The 21,231-nt window shown below is 69.7% G+C and overlaps 4 protein-coding genes across 8 annotated transcripts; 3 read left to right on the forward strand and 1 right to left on the reverse strand.

The window, feature by feature from the left end:
* Window positions 1–2,527: 2,527 nt before the first annotated feature.
* TTC31 (tetratricopeptide repeat domain 31) lies at window positions 2,528–8,315 on the reverse strand. 5 transcript variants are annotated; one of them, XM_074587039.1, is made up of 17 exons: window positions 8,180–8,315; window positions 7,852–7,913; window positions 7,653–7,722; window positions 7,304–7,563; window positions 7,011–7,094; window positions 6,610–6,678; window positions 6,265–6,432; window positions 6,038–6,169; window positions 5,887–5,950; window positions 5,465–5,555; window positions 5,236–5,377; window positions 4,753–4,854; window positions 4,581–4,671; window positions 4,252–4,390; window positions 3,990–4,064; window positions 3,747–3,849; window positions 2,528–3,537 (listed from the first exon to the last, which is right to left on the reverse strand). In XM_074587039.1, exons 1-17 carry the CDS (start codon window positions 8,298–8,300, stop codon window positions 3,412–3,414), a joined length of 1,899 nt encoding a protein of 632 aa, XP_074443140.1. In that variant the 5' UTR covers window positions 8,301–8,315; the 3' UTR covers window positions 2,528–3,411. The 5 variants fall into 5 exon arrangements, with proteins under 5 accessions (XP_074443140.1, XP_074443139.1, XP_074443138.1 ...); XM_074587038.1 differs by having other exon boundaries at window positions 7,653–7,740; XM_074587037.1 differs by having other exon boundaries at window positions 4,581–4,668; window positions 7,653–7,761.
* A 122-nt stretch (window positions 8,316–8,437) lies between these two features.
* Window positions 8,438–13,249, forward strand: CCDC142 (coiled-coil domain containing 142). The gene is made up of 11 exons (XM_074587035.1): window positions 8,438–8,687; window positions 9,031–9,145; window positions 9,457–10,923; window positions 11,021–11,107; window positions 11,187–11,351; window positions 11,476–11,633; window positions 11,769–11,921; window positions 12,088–12,202; window positions 12,288–12,465; window positions 12,548–12,759; window positions 12,966–13,249. Exons 1-11 carry the CDS (start codon window positions 8,640–8,642, stop codon window positions 13,220–13,222), a joined length of 2,955 nt encoding a protein of 984 aa, XP_074443136.1. The 5' UTR covers window positions 8,438–8,639; the 3' UTR covers window positions 13,223–13,249.
* A 342-nt stretch (window positions 13,250–13,591) lies between these two features.
* LOC141743902 (programmed cell death protein 4-like) lies at window positions 13,592–18,023 on the forward strand. Its single transcript, XM_074588946.1, has 11 exons — window positions 13,592–13,721; window positions 14,089–14,365; window positions 14,737–14,834; window positions 14,952–15,065; window positions 15,718–15,939; window positions 16,583–16,680; window positions 16,744–16,858; window positions 17,139–17,246; window positions 17,331–17,441; window positions 17,546–17,685; window positions 17,770–18,023. Exons 1-11 carry the CDS (start codon window positions 13,668–13,670, stop codon window positions 17,819–17,821), a joined length of 1,389 nt encoding a protein of 462 aa, XP_074445047.1. The 5' UTR covers window positions 13,592–13,667; the 3' UTR covers window positions 17,822–18,023.
* Window positions 18,024–18,216: 193 nt separating this feature from the next.
* MOGS (mannosyl-oligosaccharide glucosidase) lies at window positions 18,217–21,168 on the forward strand. Its single transcript, XM_074587042.1, has 4 exons — window positions 18,217–18,576; window positions 18,717–18,937; window positions 19,052–19,245; window positions 19,325–21,168. Exons 1-4 carry the CDS (start codon window positions 18,234–18,236, stop codon window positions 21,039–21,041), a joined length of 2,475 nt encoding a protein of 824 aa, XP_074443143.1. The 5' UTR covers window positions 18,217–18,233; the 3' UTR covers window positions 21,042–21,168.
* The last annotated feature ends 63 nt before the right edge of the window (window positions 21,169–21,231 follow it).

Raw genomic sequence — 21,231 nt, forward strand, 5'->3', positions numbered from 1 at the left:
GTGCACGCACACGCGTGAGGGGCTGTACGTGCGTGCGTCCCCAGGCGTGTTTGCGCGCCGCCGGGGGCGGACGGGGCCAGCCCCGGAGATGAGCTCACGGCTCCGGGCCCGTTTCCATCAGGCTGATGCGAGGGAACAGCTGGCGGGATCACACCTCCGCGCTACGGGATGGACCCGACCCCACACTGCTGCCTCGGCCCCCACCACACTGTATAGAGCTGGGCAGCCCAGACCCCTTAACCGCACCCCCCAGGCCTGCTCAAGTGTAGTCAGGACCCCTCAGCCCCACACCCCTGCACCCCACAGGCTGTGTGAGCAGTGTGGGGCAGGGATAGGGGGAACTGTCTCAGAGGAGGGGGCTCAAACCCCTGGGATCTCATCCCGTCCCCACAGTGCGAGCCGGTCCCAGCACCTCCAGGTGCCTCTCGGTGTAGGGCGGCTGAGGGACATCAAGTTACCCAGAGCAGGACCCTCACCATGGCCTTTGGGCTGCTGCCTCCCCAGCCCCGGCTCCACCACCCCCTCCTGCCCCACGCCAGGCCACCCCCGTGCCAGCCTCCCCCGGGGCAGCTAATCGCGGGCGGAATCATCGGCCAGGGCAGGCAGCGTCTGGCGTCGCCCCTGGCTGCCCCACGGGACGTTTTACTGTGGGACACGGTGCAGGCACTGGGCACGCTGCCACCGCCAGCCCTGCGCCCCGCCAGTTCCCACCGCTCTGCGCAGCCGCACAGCCAGGCCCACTGGCCTGCTGGGACCACCATTGGCATGGCCAGCCAGCCCGCCCGCACCGCCAGCATGGGCACAGCGTGGGGAACACACGCACACACACATATGGACAGACACAGGGACAGGCACACAGGAGCTGTGTGCCCAGCGTGCACACACCACAGCACAGGGACCTGGAGCTGCCACCGTGTCACAGCCATGACCAGGCATACGCTGGTGGCGGTGCGTGCAGCAGCACACGCGTGTCCTGTCACACGCATGAGCACGTGGCCTGAGCAGGGACCCCTCCACAGGGCTGCAAGACACTGCATGCATGTGTGGAAGCGCCCATGGTGGGACAACCTGCCCAGCACCCACCGCAGACGCGTGTGTGTGTCCCCAGCCAGCAGCCCCCACGGCTCCCTGGAGACCTGCCGGGCCCCAGAGCAGACCGTGCCCGTCACCGGGGCCTCGGGGCAGCAACCTGCCGTGCCCCAGGGCAGGCCGTGCCCGCCACCGGGGCCTCAGGGCAGCTCTTGCGGCAGTGGGCGCTGCCACCGGGGACTGTGTCAGGCTCAGCCCCCCGCTTCTCCCCTCCCCACGCACGCTCGTCTTTTTCCTCTTCCAATTTTCCGGATGATTAACTCGACTGCTGTTTCCTGACAACCTCTGCTGTTGGTATTAATTTCTTTTAACTAGTGATTAATTACTCGCTGTCTCCCGCACTCCTTCTCCCTGTTGCCTATTTGCATATTAATCAAATTCTACTTGATGGCCTGCCTGTCACCTCCCTGCCACGGCCCCTGCGACTTCCGTCACCTGCAAATGACATTACAGCGGGGCCGGGGGCGCAGGGCTCGCACGGCGTGTCCCCGTTGCGACAGCCCCCGCCTCCCGCCAGACCCCCACGCCCCCCCGCTGCCGGGGACCCCGGGAACGCGCGGGCCGGTGGGGGAGAGGAGGCGCTGGGGTCCCCCCGCCCCGGGTCCGCGGCAGAGGGCGGCAGGAAGGATGCGCCGCGGCCATCACCGCTGCCTCGGGGCCGGCCCAGCCCTGCAGCCCGGGTGCCGGGGCTGGGGCGGTCCCTGGGAGCGCTCCCGGCTGCAGGAGCTGGGGGTCCCCGTTAGCTCCCGGGCTAAGGCAGCACCCCGGGGTCCCCGTGCAGGACCGGGTGGTCCCGGTCTCCGGGCAGACCCGTTCCCCCCGGAAAGGCCGGGGAGCTGCGGGGCTGCCGCGGCCCGGTGTGGAGGGGTCGTCCGGTGGAGAGGGCTCGGGGGACGTGTCCCGGGGGGCTCTGCAGCGGGGGGTGCTGCACACCCGGTGCTGGGTCTCCGGTACCCGCGCCCGGGTACGCCCCAGGCCGGGGCACGGCGCGGAGCCGTATCGGGGCGGGGGCCGCCGCCGCCCAGCGCCGCCCCACACGGGGCCGGGACGGATCCGGTTCCCGGAGCCGCCGCCCGGGCCGAGGCCGCCCCCTGCTGGCCGCCGGTGGGACCGGGACCGGCCGGAGCGGCGGGCGGGCAGCGCAGCCGTAGCCCCAGGAGAGTGTTCCGGTGAGCGGCCGGGGGGGAAGCAGCCAGGGGCCCGCCCCAGGCACCGGCAGCTCCCGGCACTGATCCTCCCCCCCGAGCCCCAGCGGATGCAGAACCAGAGCCCGGGGCGGGGAAGAGCAGCTTCACCGACACCGGGAGAGGAGCCGTCAGGCACCCGGGCAGCGGAGGTCTGCGTCCCCGAGCCCCTGGGGCCAGGGTGGCAGCTCTGCCTGCAGGAGGCTGGCTCTGTCAGGCAACAAGGCTGGAGGGAAAGGGAAGGACTAGACGGCTGCCGCTGACTCGCAGTTTTATTCAGAAAAACCCAAATCAGGTACAAAATCCCTGAAGGAGGTGAGGGTGATGGCTGTCCCCAGACACAGCCCCATGCTGCTGCCTGCGGCCCAACTCCCCCTGGCATGAGGCGCTCCAGGGTGGGCACCGACCCACTGTGGCCTCCAGCCCCACGGGACTTGGGAGGAGGCAGGACGCAGGTGTCCCCTGGGTAGGGCTGGGACAGGAGGGGAGGGGGGGTGACAGGACAGGGGGGGTGTGACAGCACAGCCCCCTGCCAGGGGCAGCCCCACAAGGCGCAGCCCCTTGAGGCACTAGGAGCAGGGGGGACCCCCACCCACAGAGGGGGCAGGAGGGGGGCAGGTCCCCCAAGGGCAAGGCACAGGCAGGGCAAAAGCAGGCTCAGGCCCCTGCAGAGCCCCCAGGAGCCATGGTAGCGGGGGAGGCGGGGGGCAGGGTGGGGGTCCCGCTGCCAGCCCCCACCCCAAGACCCCCTGTCCAGCAGAAGGCACCTGGCAGCGGGTGCCCCGGCTCCTCCTTCGCTGGGCACCAAAGCCCAGGGTGGGGCCAGGAGCCACCGCTCATGGTCCAGGCCCCTGGGGGGGCAGAGCAGGCAGGCCCCAGGCTCGGGCAGGAAGGAGCAGGCTCCTCTGCTTGGGGGTCAATGTCCACAGTGGCTGATAACTCCATGGCAGGAGGGCTGTGCAGCTGGCAGGCACCATGCCAGCACACCCAACCCAGCATGGGACAGGCAGGGAGCCACACTGCCCCATCTCAGCCATCCAAGGTGCAGCGAGGGGGCCCAGCTCCTCCACAGCATGCAGGCAGGAAGGCACCACGCGGGGTCCGGCTGCACTGCAGTTTAGCTGGGGAGACCCCCTGGCTACAGGAGCCCCCTGGGGAGGGCACCCACCTCACCGCGGGGCTCCGAGTGCCACCGGGGGGACGGGGTGGCGTGGGAGGGGTGCTTGAGCTGCAGCACCAGCCTGCTTCCTTCCACCTCGGCATCCTGAGGGGAGGTGAAGGGGGAGCTGAGCTGGCAGCAACAACCCCCCAAGGCAGGGACGGGGAAAGGGCAGGAGGGAGCTGAGGAAAGGGCAGGAGGGAGCCGAGCCCAGGACAGGCATGCCCATGTCCCATGCCCGGCACTGCCTGACCCCCTCCTCCGGCCCCGAGGGGCTGTGGGGCTCCATGGCACGGTGCCCACCACTGGCTCACCTGCATGGCCACGTAGGCTGCTTCCGCTGCCACTTTCCGTGTGTAGTTGATGAAGGCACAACGTCTCTCTGGCAGCATCCGGATGAAGCGGATCTCCCCAAACCTGCGGGGCAGAGCGCTAGAGACCCTCCTGTGGCCCCCTTGCAGGGCTCGCCTCCCAGGCCAGAAGCACTGGGAATGGGGACAGGCACAGCACTGGGGGCACGTGGGGGCTGGGGGAGCTCAGCATGGAGACACACTCACGGGCTGAAGGAGCTCTGCAGCACCTTCTTGCTGATCCTGGGGGTGATGTTCCCCACCCAGAGGGGATAGCAGTCCCTGCCAAACCGCATCAGCGTCACCGTCAGCCAGCTCTGTCCTGCACCAGCTCAAGGACCCCTCCAGCACTGCCAGCTCCATGGGAGCTCTGCAATCCACCCGCTGCTGCCCACCACCCCCACTAGGGCACAAGCCCCTGTCCCAGCCAGGCATGGGGCCACCCTGTCCCCACCAGCCCCAGCCCTACCTGGCAGGATGGGTCCGAGGCAGTGTCTGCTGGCTACTGCTCGGGGCCTGGCCCTGGCCCTTCGCCTGGCTCCTGGAGCTCACAACGGTCACAAAGCCACTTGTGTCTGTGTCCTGGCAGCTCCCACTCGCCCACTCCCCTGATGAGAGGCAGGGACAGGCTCAGTGGGCTCCATGGGCTGGTGTGGCACCCACTGTGGGCCAGCCCCAGTCCCAGCATCGCCCTGAGACATTCCCCAGCTCCGAGATCACAGCCCAAGTCACCCCACACCCCCCAGCTGCCAGCTCTGCCAACAGCCCCAGAGTGAAACCGTCAACGAGGTCCCTTACCGGAGGGAGACAGTGGTGGCTCCCCAGCCTCCAGCAGGGACGGGGACACAGGGACCCCCCCTGAGCTGCTCTGGCTGCGGGGGCTGCTCTGCTGCAGGAGGAGAGAAGGTCAGGCTCTGTGGGGCAGCAGCCAGGGATAGTGGGGCCATAGATGGCAGGGCCAGGGACTCACCCGCAGCAGGGCCCGGCAGGCTTCCAGCTGGGCAGCCGCCTCGGCGTTGGCACCATCCAGGCGCAGCAGCTCCTCGAAAGTGCTGGCGGCCTCAGCATAGCGCTGGGAACCAGCAAGAGAGGGGCTGAGCTCTTGCTACCCACGCTGGCCCCTTGCCTGGCCAGCGTCGACACTCTGCCCCTCGTCCACTCCACGCCCGGCTCTGCCCAGCCCCTCTAGCACCCTGCAGCCCCCCCACCCAGCTCACCCATCTCCAGCACCCCACAGCCCCGCTGGCATCCTGAAGCCCTCCTACCCAGCTCACCCAGCTCTGGCACCCTGCAGCCCCCCTGGCACCCTGCAGCCCTTCCCCAACCCCCCTGGCACCTTGCAGCCCCTCCCCAGCCCCAGCACCCTGCAGCTCCCCACCCAGTACCACCAGCACCCCACAGCTCCCCTCCTGCCCACCCCTGGCACCTTGCACCCCCCACCCAGCCCCAGTACCTTCAGCCCCTGCAGAGCCTTGCCCTTGCGGAAGAAGCCTTTGGGCCACCCAGGCTGGAGCCCCAGCGACACCTGCGCATCCCTGAGGGCCTCCTTGTAGCGCTGAAGCTTCTCGTAGCAGTAGGAACGGTTCCCAAAGAGCCTGCAAGGAAAGCAGGGTCACTGCTGACCGCAGCCAGCCAGAATCCAGAGCCCCCTGGAAATGTGTCTCCCCAGCCCCATCGCTCACCGGTGCTCCCTGGGGTTCAGCTTCACGGCCTCCGTGAAGGCCTGCACCGCCTCAGCGTAGTGGCCCTTCTGGGCTGCCTCGTTGCCACGGCCTGTGGGGAGAGCGTTGCTTGCCGCTGACCCCCCAGCCCAGCTGGGGAGCAGAGCTGTGTCCCCTGCCTGCAGTGAGGACATAAGCGTCTGCTGGGTACAAGCAGTGGGGGCTGCAGAGGAGACAGTGGCTATGCCGTCACCCAGCCTCAAGGGAAAGGCACCTTGTGGACAGCCCAGGGCCACAATGGCCTGCAAAGAGCCATAATGGCAAAGCGCCCTGGCACAAACCCTCCTGGGGCAGAGCTACCCATGGAGCTGGGAAGCAGCAAGGCAGAGCCCCCATGTGCCCACCCACTTCTCTCACTGCCTGGGCGGGACTAAGACACTGACCTGCGAGAATCAGGCTCTGCTGCACCACATTCGTGTCCAGGGGTACAGGCTCGGGCTCGGGTGCCTGCAGGGTGGGCAGGCAGGGCAGCAAGGGCTTGGGTGCCACAGGGCAGGCAGGTTCCTCCCCAGGGCCTTGTAGGCTCTAACTTACCTTCCCCGGTACCCTCTTGCCTGGCTCTGTGTTGTCTGTCCTAGCTGGCTTCTCCTTCCCAGGTGCCGGCACCTTCACGCCCGCTTTCTGACGGGCTTTGAAGACGAAGGTGCAGCTCAGGTCCAGCTCATCCTGGGAGAGGCAGAGTGGGTAAGGCGGGCAGAGTCCCAGGCCTGTCCACAGGGCAGACCCTGTGCCAGGCTGGAACCTGCACCAAGAGTCCTCACCTCCATCTCCCCCGCCTTAGCCTCCTGGCCTCTTCCCTCCTCTCCCGAGGAAGCTGCACTGTCCCCAAGGCATGGGGAGGGGCTGGGGCTCAGCCAACCCTCCCCTTCCTCAGCATTGCTGTTTTGTGGGTGCCCAGCTCCCACAGCGCTGTTCAAGGATGAGGTGTTCTGGAAGGAGAGGGCAGGAGATGGCAGCCAGGGCTGTGGGGTTCTGCCTGCCTGCCCCTCTCCCCACAGCGTCCCACCTTCAGAGACCTACAGGACCCCCGAAGGCCACGTGGCCTGGCTGCCGTAGCACCCATGGCTGGGCAGGGACTGAAGCAAGGGCCCGGCACAGTCACTCACTGACTCGTCCTCCTGCTTGCTTTTCAGCTCTTGTTCCAGTTTCTCTTGTTTCTTCCGGTCTTTCTGCTTCTGGAAATGGGAAAGCGAGCTGTGAGCAGGCACCAGCCAGAACAGCGCAGACCTGCACCCAGCCTGATCTAGTTAAAGATGTCCCTGCTTACTGCAGGAGAGTTGGACTAGGTCATCGTTAAAGGTGCCTTCCAACCCAACAGATTCTATGATTCTATGATGCTGCAGCTCTGCCTCGGTGCTGCTGGGGGTAGGAGGGAGCAAGCTCCAGACTGGCCCCAAGATGAGCTTCCCCGCCCAGGGCAACAATGAGGCTCAGGAGGAAGGGAAATGCAGGCAGCTGCCCACACGCTGCAGGCTGGCAAGGTGAACTCCCTGTGGGGCGCACCCACCTTCTTCTTTAGCTTCTTCTTCTCCGCCTTCCTCTTCATCCGCTCCTCCTCTGCCACCAGCTCCTGTGCGTTCTTCTCTGCTTCCTGGGGGAGAAATTCTGTGAGCGCCAGCAGCCGGCACTGTGCCGTGGCCGAGAGAGTGAGATGGCCCCGGGCACGCCAGGCCCCAGCCCCCTGCTTCCCCGAGGAGGCGGGAAGGACTGGAAAACGTGACTTGGCTTAAGTAACAGTCTCGTGGGGAGCAGAAACAGGCAGGAGACCGGCAGCCCGTGGGCAGGGAGGGTGCCCCTCACCTCAGCTGTAAGCTGGTGCCTCCAGGGTGCAGGCAGCCTGCGCATCTTCACCTCAAGAGCGCTTGGAAGCGGATGAGCGGGCAGAGGCTCCTGACACAAGAAGGACTTCTTGAACCCACAGAAGTTGTAGGGGGCGTCGCTGTTCTCACTCGACGCGTCCCAGTGCTGGCTGAAGCCAATCCATTCCTCCTCCTCTTCATACTGCTCTTCCTCCTCGCTGGACTCCTCCAGCCGGCTGGGGGAGTACCAGAAGCCCGGGCCTGCACAGGGAGAACTGGGATCGTCAGCGACAGCTCCCGAGTATCGGGACCCCTAACAGACACCTCAGCCCGGCGACTCCCCGACTCACCGTGGCCGAAGTCGTCCCCGGTCCCGGACGCTTCCCTACTCGCGCCGCGGTTCACAATGCGGAAGGCTGTCTGCGGCGGCACCGGGAGCTGCAGCGGCGGCACCGGGAGCTGCAGCGGCGGCACCGGGCCGGGGGAGGCGGCACTGCCCCCCGCGGGGCTCCCGGCCCCAGCCCCCGCTGCCCCCAGCTCCCCACGTACCTGCCGCCCGCTACTCTCGGCCTCGGCGGCGCCGGGCAGGCAATGCCGGGGACAGAAGGGCGCTGCGGGAAGCGGAGCCAGCTCTGAGCCATCGGAAACGAAACCGAAACGCAGCGGCGGGGCGGGGCCGGACTCTCCCCACCCCCGGCACCCCCCCCCCCCCCCCCCCCCGCCCCACCGAGCACCGGCCTCGGCCCCCCAGGAGTCCCCAGCGCCGGCGGGCCAGCTCACAGTCGCCGGCCTGGCCGCACCGGGACCCTCCGGCCCTACCCGGGGACACCCCCCCACTCCGTGATCCTCCGCTTCCCGGCCCCCTCTCGCCCCGTACCGACGCTCCAGCCATTCGGGTAGAGCACACAGCCCCAGGGGCACACAAAGGGGTCAGCCCAGAGCCTAGAGGCGCCCAAGCCCGGCCCGGCCGGGTCCCGCGTCCCACCAGCCCCCCTCATCGCCCCGGGCCACCACCTCCGGACTCGCCGGAAGTGGGGCACAGCGCGAGCCGGAAGTGGGGCAAGGCGCGGACCGAGGCTGCCCGGGCGTCATGTTGGGTGTGGGCAGGACGGCGGCCCGCAAGGCCCGCACCAAGCAGGGACCGGGGCTCCGCGTCCCCTCCCGCCGTCCCCTTGAAGCCGCTGGGCCCGGCCGCCTCCCGCTCCTCCCGGGAACCCCTCCCTCCACCAGGCGCGGCGGGACTGTCCTCCCAGCGGGTCAGCCCTGCCCGTTCCTCCGGATTAGGGCGGGCGCGGCCTAAGCCTATTTCCTCCCGCCGCCCCCGGGGATGGCCCAGCATGGAGGACGGCGGCCCTGAGCGTCGCGCCGGGGAGCCCTGCCTGCAGGTGAGGCCGCGCACGGACGAGGAGACCCCCGGGCTCTGACACCTCCCCGGGGACAACGGCTGGGCCTCGGGCCCGGTGCCGCCAAACGGCCGGGAGCCGCCGTTCGGCGGTACCGGGCCCAAGGCCGCTCTAGGCTTCTCCTTGACAACGCCCCCCTCCCATCAGAGAGGGCGTGGTCTGACGGGGGGCGTGGCCTAGACGGGGCCACTCCGCGATTACCAATAGAAGGGGCGGGGGCAACACAGATAGACCACGCCCCCTCGCCTCTAGCCCCGCCCATTCGCTGGTAGCCACGCCCCCCGCCTCGACGTGGGGGTCCTGAGCCGTCCGCGGCCCCTCGTAGGTGGGTGAAGGCGATGGCGCCGGTCTGAGCGACCTCATCCTCCTCCTCCTGACGGCCCGCCCGCCCCTGCCTGCCCCGGGGGATGGAGCTACCGGCAGGGAGCCCGCCGAGACAGGTGAGGGGTTGGACCAGGCTGGGGGGTGGGGCATCCTGGGAGGGGTGGGTGGCTGCAGGGGGCAGGACAGGTGACAAATGAGCAAGTAACATGTAATTAGCATGTAACAAGTATGTTACATGCAGCCTGCTGGGACAGATCCTGCGCCAGGAGGGGTTGGGGGCTCCCTGGGCGCCCATGGGGGCAGTGGGTCTCAAGGTATAGGAGGTGGCTGTCCTGTTGTCCCCTGTGGGTGCCAGGGCAGAGCTGGGGTAGCCCTGGGCAGAGGCTGCCCCAGCGTTGCCCTACACCCAGGGTCCTCGCCCCTGCAGGCAGCAGCTCCCTGGGGGGCCTGGCCCGCTCCCTGCAGAAGGCGGAGGCCATGCTGCGCAGCTGCGTCAGCCCCGGCCTGCGGCGCCTGCTGCCCTCATGGCCCCGCGAGCGCAGCTACGGCAGCAGCGAGGAGGAGGAGGAGGAGGAGGAGGAGGAAATGCCGGCCCTCCTGACCCTGCTGGAGCAGAGCTTCCCAGGCCTGCACCGCTGCCTCTGCGTCTGGGAGAACCCCCGCACCGAGACCTTCCGGGGCCATGTACGGCCCCAGCCCGGTGACAGCGCCGCCGCCACTGCCTTCTCCTACCACCCCGTCCACCCACGTGTGGCTGAGCGCGGCGCTGCCCTGCACGCCCTGCTGCAGCACCGCCACCACCTCCGCCTCGTCCGCGACTACAGCCGCCGGCTGAAGGCTGCCTCCGACTTCCTCCGCCGGCTCCTGGTGCTGGTGGAGCGGCCGGAGCTGCCGGCAGGGGAGCTGGGGGCCACCCAGCCGCTGAGGGGGCTCTGCCAGGAGCTGCGGACGCACGCTGGCCACTGGAGCGGGCTGCGGCGGCGGATGCGCAGCGACCCGTGGCTGCGGCCGCTGCTGCTGCGCCGGCACGAGTCGGTGGCGCACATGCGGCGGGTGTTGCTGCTGCTGGCACTGCACGCTGCGCGGCTGGCTGAGCGCCATGTCGAGGCACGGCTGCGGGGGCTGGCGCGGGCCAGCCCCGCCACTGCTGCTCCCCCGGCGCTGCTCTCCGACCTCTTTCAGGGCCTGGAGATCTACAATCAAGTGGTGGGCAACCTGGCCCTGGAGCTGGACATCGCCAGATGCTTGCCCACTGGCATCGCCGGCTGCCACGGGGCTACTGGGGACCGCTCCAATGCCTTCCCCGTGGCCAGGGTGCTGGGGATACTGGCGGCTGAGCGGGGGCAGCTGGTGGCCGAGCGGCTCCAGCCCCTCCTGCAGCTGCGGGATGGTGGCAGTGGGGCAGAACATGTCTGCTGGGAGGACGCCACAGTGCCTTCGCCCCCAGAGCATGGCACCACAGCAGCGGATGCAGGACCCTCTGGACGGGAGGAGTCGCTGGGCCTCGCTAGGGAGCTGCAGGCACTATGCAGGGAGGACGAGGAGCTGATGGGCCTTGTCCTGGGGGCGCTGGTGGCCTCCGCCGACAGCCTTTGGCACCACATCCTCCATGGGCCCAAGCAGGAGAAGCTGGCGGTGGCAGATAGCCCGGAGTCCCTGGAGCCACCGGCCGCCAGCTTGGGCATGGCCACCAGGCCAAGCTCTGCTGGCTGGAAGTCGGTGCGGTGGCTGGACGCCTCCCGTGCACCGGCGGCCGAGGCCCTGCACGCCCAGTACCGTCCGCTCTTCTGGGGGGCCACCAGCACCGTGCTGGGGCACCGCCTGGGGCCACCGCACTACGGGGCCAGTGGGGCCACGGCCGCCGCATGGGAGCTGAGCCGTGCTCTCGCCCAGGGTAGGTGGGGGCCAGGGCTGGGGGATGGTGGTGCAGGGGAGTGGCTCCCTGGTGCCTCTGTGGGGTGAGCTGGCTCTGACACCCTTTCCCCCCACAGCCCGTGTCCCCCGGGAGTGCGAGGAGGAGCTGGGGCGACTCTGCCTGCGCCTGCTCTGCCGGGGCGTCCTCCGGAGCTGGGAGCAAGGTACGGGGTGCGGGGCGTGGGGTGTGGGCTACCACCAGGAGGGTGTCACGGGGCTGCTGACCAGTGTTGGCCCCCGCAGACTTTGCCCGCACCCTGGGCTCGGGTCTGTCCGACAAGTGCTCGGGGGAGCCGGTGCCGGCAGCAGGGCCGGTGTGGAGCAGGACGGCACGATGCCTGCAGCGGCTCTACCCAGCCCTGGCCTTCGCCCTGCGCTGCCTGCGACCCCTGCCCGCCCGCCTGCCCGGTGAGTGGGGCCTCGGCGGACGGGGACTGGCACCCTGGGGGTCCGCTCTGGGTGGACCCCCGCCTGCCAGGTGCCGCTCCCCTCACTGACCCCAGTGACACCTCTCATCGCCTGCCTCCCCCAGGCCACCCCCCCGGCTCGCCCTGCCTGCGCCTGCAGGTGCTGGGCTGCTGCCTGGCCACGGCACAGGCTGCCTGCTCCTGGCTGATGGGCAGAGCCTGCCGGTACCTGGCTGCCTGGGCCCTGCCCCAGTTCCTGCTCGTCACCCAGGGGGACCTGCAGGTACGCAGCGGGCAGGGCTTGGGGACCCATGTGTGGGGCTGGGTCCTGCCCCGGGGGGTCAGCCAGCTCCCTGTGGGGGCTGTGGGGCTGGGGCTGGCCACCGGGCAGGATTTCTCTCACCCCTCTTCCCTGTAGCTGCTGAAGACAGAGACAGACAGGCTGGTGGTGCTGGTCAGTGGGACCTTCCCGGAGCCTGGGGATGCCCCCCCACACCTGCTCCCTGCCCTGCTGTCCCACCAGGAGCACCAGCTGTGCCAGCAGATTCGCTCCATGGCTGCCAGCATCCAGGTACAGCCCAACCACGGCAGGTGGACCTTTGGGAGCCAGCTAGAGCTGTGCCGTGCTGTGCCAGGAGAGACCCCGTGGTTCTGCTCCAGCTGGGCACGGCCTGGGGAACCACACAGTGCTGTGGCCTCAGCGTGCCATCCCCACCTCCCCTCACTTTGTCCCCCAGCTCTTCTCAGGGGACGTGCTGAAGATGTTCTCCACCAACTGCAAGCGGATGTCGGCGGAGATCTTCGACCAGACCATGCCGCTGGGCAAGCACTGGAGGGTCGGCCTCCGCGCCGGTGGGTAGGGGTGCCTCGGTGCTGGGCTGGCCTGTGGGCAAGGCTGCGGGCAGGGCTGACTGGGTGTCCCCCCGCACCTCCGCAGACCTGCCCAGTTCCCCCAGTGAGTACGCGGCGGCGGCGGCCCAGGCGGTGCTGGGCCAGGTGCTGCAGGGCGCCCAGCTCCTGCCCCGGGATGCCCAAGCACCCGCCCTGGCCCGGGTGACCACGGCCTTCCTGGAGGCATGGATGGACCACATCCTGGCCCAGAGGATCAAGTTCAGGTAGCAGGCAGTGGCGGTGGGGCTGGGCTAGTGCGGACAGTGCTGGGGTAGCCAGGCTAAGTGCCACCGGTGCCCGCCCCAGCCTGCAGGGAGCCTTGCAGCTGCGGCAGGACTTCGAGCTGGTGCGGGAGCTGGTGGGCTCCGAGCGCTATGGGCTGGCCCCCGAGACCCGGCAGTCGCTGCTGTCCCTCCGCGTCTTCCAGCAGATGGACGGGGCGATCCTCTGCCTCCTGCAGCAGCCCGGCGGGTTGGCCGGTGTGCCCCCCCGCCCCTGGCACTCCCTGCGCCACTGCTGTGAGTCACTGCGAGGGGGGGGAAAGGGGATGGCCGCGCTTGGCTGTCCCATGGGCTGTGGCCATCCCAGGCTCCGGCAGATGGCAGGGCTGGTGTCGGGAAGCGTAGGGTGGGGGCAAGAGCTACCTCTCAGGGTGGCCGCCACCAGCAGGAGGGTCTGGAATCCCCATCATGGACCCTGACTCCTGTCTCCTCTCCCTGCCCAGGCTCGGACAACGGTGCCCAGCCGCAGGAGCCGGCCGCGGGCAGCCTGCATGGCCTGGAGACCCTGGAAGTACCGGGGGCAGCAGCGGGGACCCCTCCGTCCACCCCCGACGCCGAGGTGCCGGGGCGGCTGCGAAGCGGCGTCCCCGAATCCTACCTCTCGGGCAGCCAGCAGCAATGGCTGTCGCTGCGGCTGCACCGGGCCCGGCGCTGGCGTGTGCCCGGTTTGCCCTGCGTCGGTAACAGCCCCGAGACCTGACCGGCAATAAAACGGTTGCAGACGGTGTCACCGTGTCCGTCTCCATCCCTGTTCCCCCCCAAGAGAAGCAGGGGGGGAGCGAGCCCTGGGGGGGCTCCAGCATCCCCAGCACGGCCAGAGCATCGCTCCCACCTTCCTGCCTGTTGCTGCCTGCACCCGCTCCTGCCTGCAGCACGCTCTAACAGGCCCCGGTTCCTGGTGGGGTGGCCTCTGCCCGACCCCCCCCACCCCCACCCCGCGGTCCGGGCCACCGGGGTTCGGCAGCGGCCCGGTGGCCCGGGCCGGGGGAAGTGGGGGTCGTGGGCTACCGGAGCCCCTGGTGTGACTACGGCTCCCATGATGCCGCCGCGCCCGGTCACTTCCGGCGCGGGGCGGGGTCGGGCCGAGCCGAGCGCCCCTTCCCGGTCCCGGTCCCGGTCCCGGTGCGGCCCCGGTGCCGCCCGCCATGGCCGTCCCCGCCGCCGAACTGGGCGCCGCCGACCGCGCCCCCTTCTCCACGGCAAGTAACGGCACCGGACCGAGCCCCGAACCCAGCGGCCCCCCACCCCACCGGGAGGGACCGGGGAGGGGGCGGAACCGGCGGGGGCGGGGCGGGTCGGGGGTCCTTGGTGGGGCTGGGCGGGGGGTCCCGGGGGAAGCCAGGGGGCGCTTGGGGGGGTCCATCGGGGTCCCGGGGTGCATGGCGGGGGTCCCTCGGGAGGACGGGGATCCCGGGAGAGGCTGGGAGGACATGGTGGGGGTCCCATGGGTGTCATGTGGGAGGCCAGGGGTACGCGGTGGGGGTCCCAGGGGTGCGTGGTGGGGGTCCCATGGGGGTCCTGGGGGAGGCCACGTCGCATCACGATGATGGTGCCCGCGTTGCGCAGGGCCCCTGCCTGGTGGGCACGGAGGAGGAGGAGGACGGGGACGAGGAGCTGCTGGGGGCCGGGGGTCCCCGCACCTGGACCCCCCAGGAGAAGCTGCTGCACGAGGCGCGGCTGAAGGCCAAGGCCAAGCGGCGGCTGCGGCGCACCTCGTCCCGGGACTCGACCCGCGAGTCGCTCTCCGAGGGGGGCGAACCCGGCCCCGAGCCCGGCAGCCCCAAGGGCAGGGCCCACGACCGCAGGTCCCGCATGGGCAAGGGCCGAGGGCTGCCCAAGAAAGGTGAGCCCCCCTACCACCACCGTGGGGCTGGGACCCTGCGTCATGCCACCACTCCCCATGGACCTGGGACCTCTCCTGAGTCCCCCATGGGGCTGGAACCCTGCATGGCTCCATCACTCCCCGTAGGGCTGAGACCCCTTCTGTGTCCCCGTCACTCCCCATGGACCTGGGACCCCTCCTGCATCCTCCATGGGGCTGAGACCCTGCATGGCTCCATCACTCCCCGTGGGGCTGGGACCCCTCCTGCATCCCCTGTGGGGCTGAGCTCCCTCCCCGTGCCCCAGGCTTAGTCCCTGCCCGGCAGGGGCCCACTGGACCCTCAGTGACCCCCACCGCCAAGCCCCCACTCACCCTGTGTGTGTCCGGTGCAGGTGGTGCCGGGGGCAAGGGTGTGTGGGGTGCCCCTGGTGTGGTCTACGGCTACCAGGAGCCCGATGCCCGTGACCCCAACTATGATGAGGCGGCTCAGGTATGGATCTGTCCCCTCCACCCCAGCCCCACACCATCCCCTGCCCTCACAGGCAGCCCCTGCCGGGGTCTGGCTGGCAGCGGTGCAGGCAGGGGTGGCATCATTCCGTCCCCGTAGGGCGACACTGTCTACGCCACTGTGGTCCCCGAGCTGGAGGAGGGGGAGCTGGAGAAGAACGTTCAGCCCATGGTGATGGAGTACTTTGAGCATGGGGACACCAGCGAGGTCATGGTGCGTCAGGGTGGGGGTCTGCAGGATGGGGTGGGCTCGCATGGGCTGGGGTCCTCGGGGAAGGGACAGGGGTCCTTCGGTGACATGGACCCTCAGGAATGGCACAGGCAGGGCTGGGGTTCCTAGGGAGAAAACAGGGGGGTCTTGGGAACAGGACAGGCTGCTGTGGGGCAGGGTCCCTTGCTGGGGGGGACAGGGGACCCTCAGTGACAAGGACCCTCAGGGATGGGGCAGGCTGGGATGGGGAAGGGTCCCTTGGGGAGGGGATGGGGGTCCATTGCTGATGGCGACCCTTCGGGAAGGGGCAGGGTCCCCTGGGGAGGGAGGTCACTTGGTGGTGGGGACCTTCAGGGGTGTCAGGCTGGTGTGGAGGAGACAAAGGGGGTCCCTTGGGGTGGGGAGTGTTCCTGGGGGAGGGAAGAGGTCCCTCAGTGACAGGGACAGACTGGGATGGGGAAGGGTCCCGTGGGGAGGAGCTGGGCATCCCATGGTTGTGGGGATCTTTATGGGGGCCAGGCTGGTGTGGGGCAGGATCCTGGGGGAGACAAAGGGGGTCCCTTGGGGATGCGATGGTGTCCCTGGGGGAGGTCAGGGGTCCCCTGAGGAGGGGCTGGGGGTCCTTGGGTGACAGGGGGTGACGTGCCGGGTGCAGGAGCTGCTGCGGGGGCTGAACCTGGGCAGCCGGCGGCACGCGGTGCCCTCGCTGGCGGTGGCCTTGGCGCTGGAGGGCAAGGCCAGCCACCGCGAGCTGACCTCCCGCCTGCTCTCCGACCTGGTGGGCCACATCGTCACCCCGGAGGACATCGCCTGGGCCTTCGACAAGATGCTGCGGGACCTGCCCGACCTCATCCTCGACACCCCCGAGGCTCCCCAGGTGTCAGCAGGGGACGCGGGGATGGGGATGTGCCGGTGGGGGAGGACATGGCTGTGCTGCGGGATGCTCTGAGGGGATGTGGATGTGCCGGGGGGATGCTCGGAGGGGACACGATGGTTCTGGGGGCAGCATGGCTGTGCTGGGGGATGCTCTGAGGGGATGTGGCTGTGCTGGGGCGATGCTTGGAGGGGGACACGGTTGTGCTGGGGAGGCCATTGCCACACTGGAGGATGCTCTGAGGGGACACGGCCGTGCCATGAGGGGCCATGGCCATGCCGGGGGATGTTCTGAGGGGACACGTCTGTGCTGGGAGGAGCCATGGCCACTTCGGGGGATGCTTTAGGGAATGTGGCCATGCTGGGGGGATGCTCTGAGGGGATGTGGTTGTGCTGGGGAGGCCATGGCCATGCTGGAGGATGCTCTAAGAGGATGTGGCGGTGCGGGGGGGATGTTCTCAGGGAACACCACCGTGCCAGAGGGGCCATGGCTGTGCCAGGGGATGGTCTGAGGGAAGACGGCTGTGCCGGAGGGGCCATGGCCATGGCAAGGAATGCTCTGGGGTGACATGGCCGTGCCAGGGGATGCCTGGTGGCTGCGGGGCACGGACGGGCGGTGGGGCCAGGCGCTGACGCTCTGTCCCCAGATGCTGGGGCAGTTCATCGCCCGGGCAGTGGCCGACCACGCGCTGCCCCTGGACTTCCTGGAGCGCTACAAGGGGCGCGTGGACTGCGAGCACGCCAGGTAAGCGCCGCCCCAGCCCCTGCCACCTTTCCGGCCCGCCGCCCTCACCCGCCTCTCCCGCAGGGCTGCCCTGGACCGCGCCGCTGTCTTGCTCCGCATCAAGCGCGACGTCAACCGGCTGGACAATGTTTGGGGCGTGGGGGGCGGCCAGCGCCCTGTCAAGCACCTCGTCAAGGAGGTCGGTGCCCGGCCACCCACCGGTCCTGTCCTGTGCCTCATCCCTGCAGCCCGCCCCCCCCCCCGCCAAGATGTGCCCCCAGATGTCCCACGGAGACCCCCTTGCCATGTCCCTCTGGATGTGACCCTGGACGTGGTGTCCCCCTCATGTCCCCGTGCCTACTTGGGGCAGTGGCAACTGCTGGCTGTCCCTGTGCCCCCCCATGCCGTGTCCCCACGCTGTCCCCCCTGTGCCACCCTTGTGTCCCTGCTGTCCCCACCCCAGCTCCCTCTGTCCCCAGATGAACCTGCTGCTGCGGGAGTACCTGCTCTCCGGGGAGGTGTCGGAGGCCGAGCACTGCCTGCGGGAGCTGGAGGTGCCCCACTTTCACCACGAGCTGGTGTACGAGGTGAGGGCTGGGGGTCCCGAGTGTCCTGGGGAGGCGGGGACGGGGGGGGCCCACCATGTCCCCACTGATGCCCACGGCCCACAGGCAGTGGTGATGGTGCTGGAGGGCTCTGGAGAGGGGCCGGTGGCCATGATGGTGACGCTGCTGAAGGTGCTCTGGGAAACGGGGCTGGTGACGCTGGACCAGATGAACCGGGTGAGTGTGGGGCACGTGGAGGGGGGGGTATGTGTGTCAGTGGGCAGCCCGCCCTTGGGGCTGACACTGCCGTGTGTCCCCCCAACACCGTCCCCCTCTCCCAGGGCTTCCAGCGGGTGTACGAGGAGCTGGGGGACATCAGCCTGGACGTGCCGCTGGCCCACAGCCTCCTGGAGCGGCTGGTGGAGCTCTGCTTCGACCGCGGCATCATCACCAAGGCACTGCGGGATGCCTGCCCCGCCAGGTACCGGGGAAGGGGGGGGGACCAGAAGAGGGGGCTGGGGGGGTGGCTTCCCCCCTTCATCCTCATCCTCATCCTCCTCTGCAGGGGCCGGAAGCGCTTCGTGAGCGAGGGCGATGGGGGACAGGTCAAGCAGTGAATGGAGCCAACCCGGGGCATTGCCGGCCATCGACCCCACAGCGGGGTGGCGGCTGGGGGGGACAGGGCCTGCTGCCCCCTCCCCGTGAGGCAGGGGCAGCCCCGGCCCCTCCGCGGGACCCCCGCCCGGCCGTGGGGCTGCCCTGGGACCCCCCCCGGCTGTGGGGCGAGAGCAAGGAACACAATAAAGCGGCTTCTGAGGACGTGCTGAGTCTGGCCTGTGTGTGTGGGGTGGGACTCGGCGGGGGTCCTTGTCCCCTCGGGGCCGGGTTTGGGGTGGGGGTCGGGGGGGGCGGTTCCGTGGAGGACGGACCCAGCAGTTTGCCCTCCCACCCGCCAGGGGGCGCCACAGCGCGGCGCCGCGTTCCCCACCCGCCGTCGCGCCGTGATGACGCAAGCGGCGCGGCCGGGCCATGGCGGGCGAGCGGCGGCGACGCGTCGGGGATGGGCTGCGGGAACGGACCCGGGAGCGCGGATCCCGGCGGGAACGGGAACAGCAGCGGGGCCCGGGTCGGGGTCGGACGGCGCTGGTGGTAACGGCGGCGGCGGCAGCGCTGGCGCTGGGCCTGGCGGCGGCGGCGGCTGAGTGGAACCGGTGGAGCGCGGCCGCCCGCCTCGTTACCCCTCACCCCGCTCCCCCCGCCCTCCCCCCCGGTTCGACCGGGCCCCTCGCCTCGCCCCACCGTTTCTGGGGGACTTACCGGCCTCACGTCTACTTCGGGATGAAGACGCGCAGCCCGCGGGCTCTCGTTACCGGTGAGGGATAGGGGCGGGAGCGGGGGCAGGCCGAGCCCCGGGGCAGGGCTTTGCCCTGCCCCGGGGCCTCGGCCTGCCCCGCTCCCGCCCGGAGAACCGAGGCTGACCCGCCTCCCCCCGACCTTCCCCGGTGTCCCCAGGGCTGATGTGGCTTCAGCAAGGTGAGGGGGGAGGCAGTTTACGTCACACCTGCGAGCAGGGCGACGGTCTGTCGCGATACGGTTGGCTGATGCACGACGGGGAGAATTTCGGGGTGCAGGAGATCCACGACGGGGGTTTGTTCCTGAAAACCGAATTCGTTAAGCGACCGGGAGGCGAACACGGAGGGGATTGGAGTTGGCGCGTCACCGCACGGATGGAGGTGAGCGGCGGCGGGGGGGGGGGGGGGGGGGGGGCTATGTTTGCCGGGAAGACAGCCGGAGCGCTGGGCAGCCCCCCCTTCCTCACATCTCCTCCCCCTCCTCTTCCTCCGCAGGGCACGGGCGGCCCGGCCCCCCTCCTCTCCCTCTTCTTCTACGTCGCCACGGATGGGCAGGGAACGCTGGAGCCGCACCTGGAGAACAAGTCGCGGCTGGCTGCTGTGACGGGGACGTCGGAGGAACTGGGAGACTTCACCCTCACCTTCCTCCGCCCCACAGCGGAGAACGGGGAGGACCCCAAATATGCCAGGTGCCTCACCGCAACAGCCCCTGCTGCTCCCCACCGGTTCCTTGTCCCTCATCCCCTGACGCTGTCTGTCCATTTGCAGCTACAACTACCTGGATGCAGCGAGCCCGGGGCTGCACCGCCTGACCGAGGTGGTGCGCAGCAGCCTGAGCAACCGCTTCGTCTTCGCCCCGCCGGGGAAACCCCGCCGCCGCTTCTTTGCCGTCGACACCTTTCGGGGGCTGCCGGGGGCGGTGGGAGAGCCCCCGCGCGGGCGCCTGCTGCTGCACCAGGTGACGCTGGAACCTTCCGGGACAGTGGAGGTGACCTTCGAGTCGGGCAGCGTGGCAGATCGGCCTGGGCGGCTGGCAGGGGGAGCACTATCTGCGGCACTGGCGCAGCACACGGCTGCCTTCGAGCAGCGCTTCGAGGAGACTTTCGGGCTGGGACGCAAGGGCTTCCCTGCCTCGCAGCGGCGCTTCGCCCAGGCTGCCCTCAGCGACATGCTGGGTGGGATGGGCTACTTCCACGGGCGCTCGTTGGTGCAGTCCCCGCTGCAGGAGCACCCCGTGCCCGCCCCCGAGGCCGCCCTCTTCACCGCCGTCCCCTCCCGCTCCTTCTTCCCTCGCGGCTTCCTCTGGGACGAGGGCTTCCACCAGCTGCTGTTGGCCCGCTGGGACCCGGCCCTGAGCCGCGAGGTGATCGCCCACTGGCTGGACCTCATGAATGCCGAGGGCTGGATCCCGCGGGAGCAGATCCTGGGCGAGGAGGCGCGGGCCAAGGTGCCCCCCGAGTTCCTCCTGCAGCACAGCGAGACGGCCAACCCCCCCACCCTGCTGCTGGCGCTGCAGCGGCTGCTGCCGGACGCCCCCCTGCCCTACCTGCGCCGTCTCTTCCCCCGCCTGCGCGCCTGGTACGACTGGTACAACCGAACGCAGGCTGGACCCCTGCCCCTCACCTTCCGCTGGCGTGGCCGCGACCCCCACCCCGAGCGTTTCCTCAACCCCAAGACGCTGGCCTCGGGGCTGGATGACTACCCCCGTGCCTCCCACCCCTCACCTGACGAGCGGCACCTGGACCTGCGCTGCTGGATGGCACTGGCCTCCCGAGTGCTGGGGGAGGTGGCCGAGCGACTGGGGGAGCCGTCCGGGCCCTACCGGGAGATGGAGCAGGCACTGAGTGACAACAGGCTGCTGGAGCAGCTGCACTGGGCACAGGAACTGGGCGCCTTCGCTGACTACGGCAACCACAGCTCGGCGGTGGGGCTGCGCTGGCAGCGGGTGGTCCCGGCAGCTCCAGGGCGGCCCCCTCCGGACCCCCAGCTGGTACGGGAGGTGCGGGAGGCCCCACGGCCCCGCTTCGTGGGAGCCCTGGGCTATGTCAGCCTCTTCCCGCTGCTGCTGCAGCTGCTGCGCCCTGACTCGCCGCGGTTGCCCACCGTGCTGGCCACCATGCGCAATGAGCGGCAACTCTGGACGCCCTTCGGGCTGCGCTCCCTGGCCCGCGACAGCCCACTCTACATGCAGCGCAACACCCAGCACGACCCCCCGTACTGGCGTGGCCCCGTTTGGGTCAACATCAACTACCTGGCGCTGCGGGCGCTGCACGGCTACGCCAGCACCAATGGGCCGCAGCGGGAGCGGGCGGCGGAGCTTTACCGGGAGCTGCGCCACAACCTCGTGGCCAACCTGTACCGGCAGTACACCGAGAGCGGCTTCCTCTGGGAGCAGTACAGCGACAGCACCGGCCGTGGCCAGGGCTGCCACCCCTTTGCTGGCTGGTCCGCACTGGTCGTGCTGGTGATGGCCGAGGACTACTAGGGTGGCTGGCCAGCCGAAGTGTGGGCAGTTGCCTGCAGGGCCGGCCCTGCCTATCTTTCTCAGGTGCGGGTGGAGGTGATGAGCCCACCTCCTCCCCCAAAATAAACCTCCACCACCATAGCCTGTTGCTGCCTGTGTTGGGGACGGACTTTGTGGCTCTGTCCTGCCCCAGCCGCCCCCTTCCTCCCCC

The sequence above is a fragment of the Larus michahellis genome, chromosome 5 (assembly GCF_964199755.1).
Source record: "Larus michahellis chromosome 5, bLarMic1.1, whole genome shotgun sequence".
Taxonomy (NCBI): domain Eukaryota; kingdom Metazoa; phylum Chordata; class Aves; order Charadriiformes; family Laridae; genus Larus; species Larus michahellis.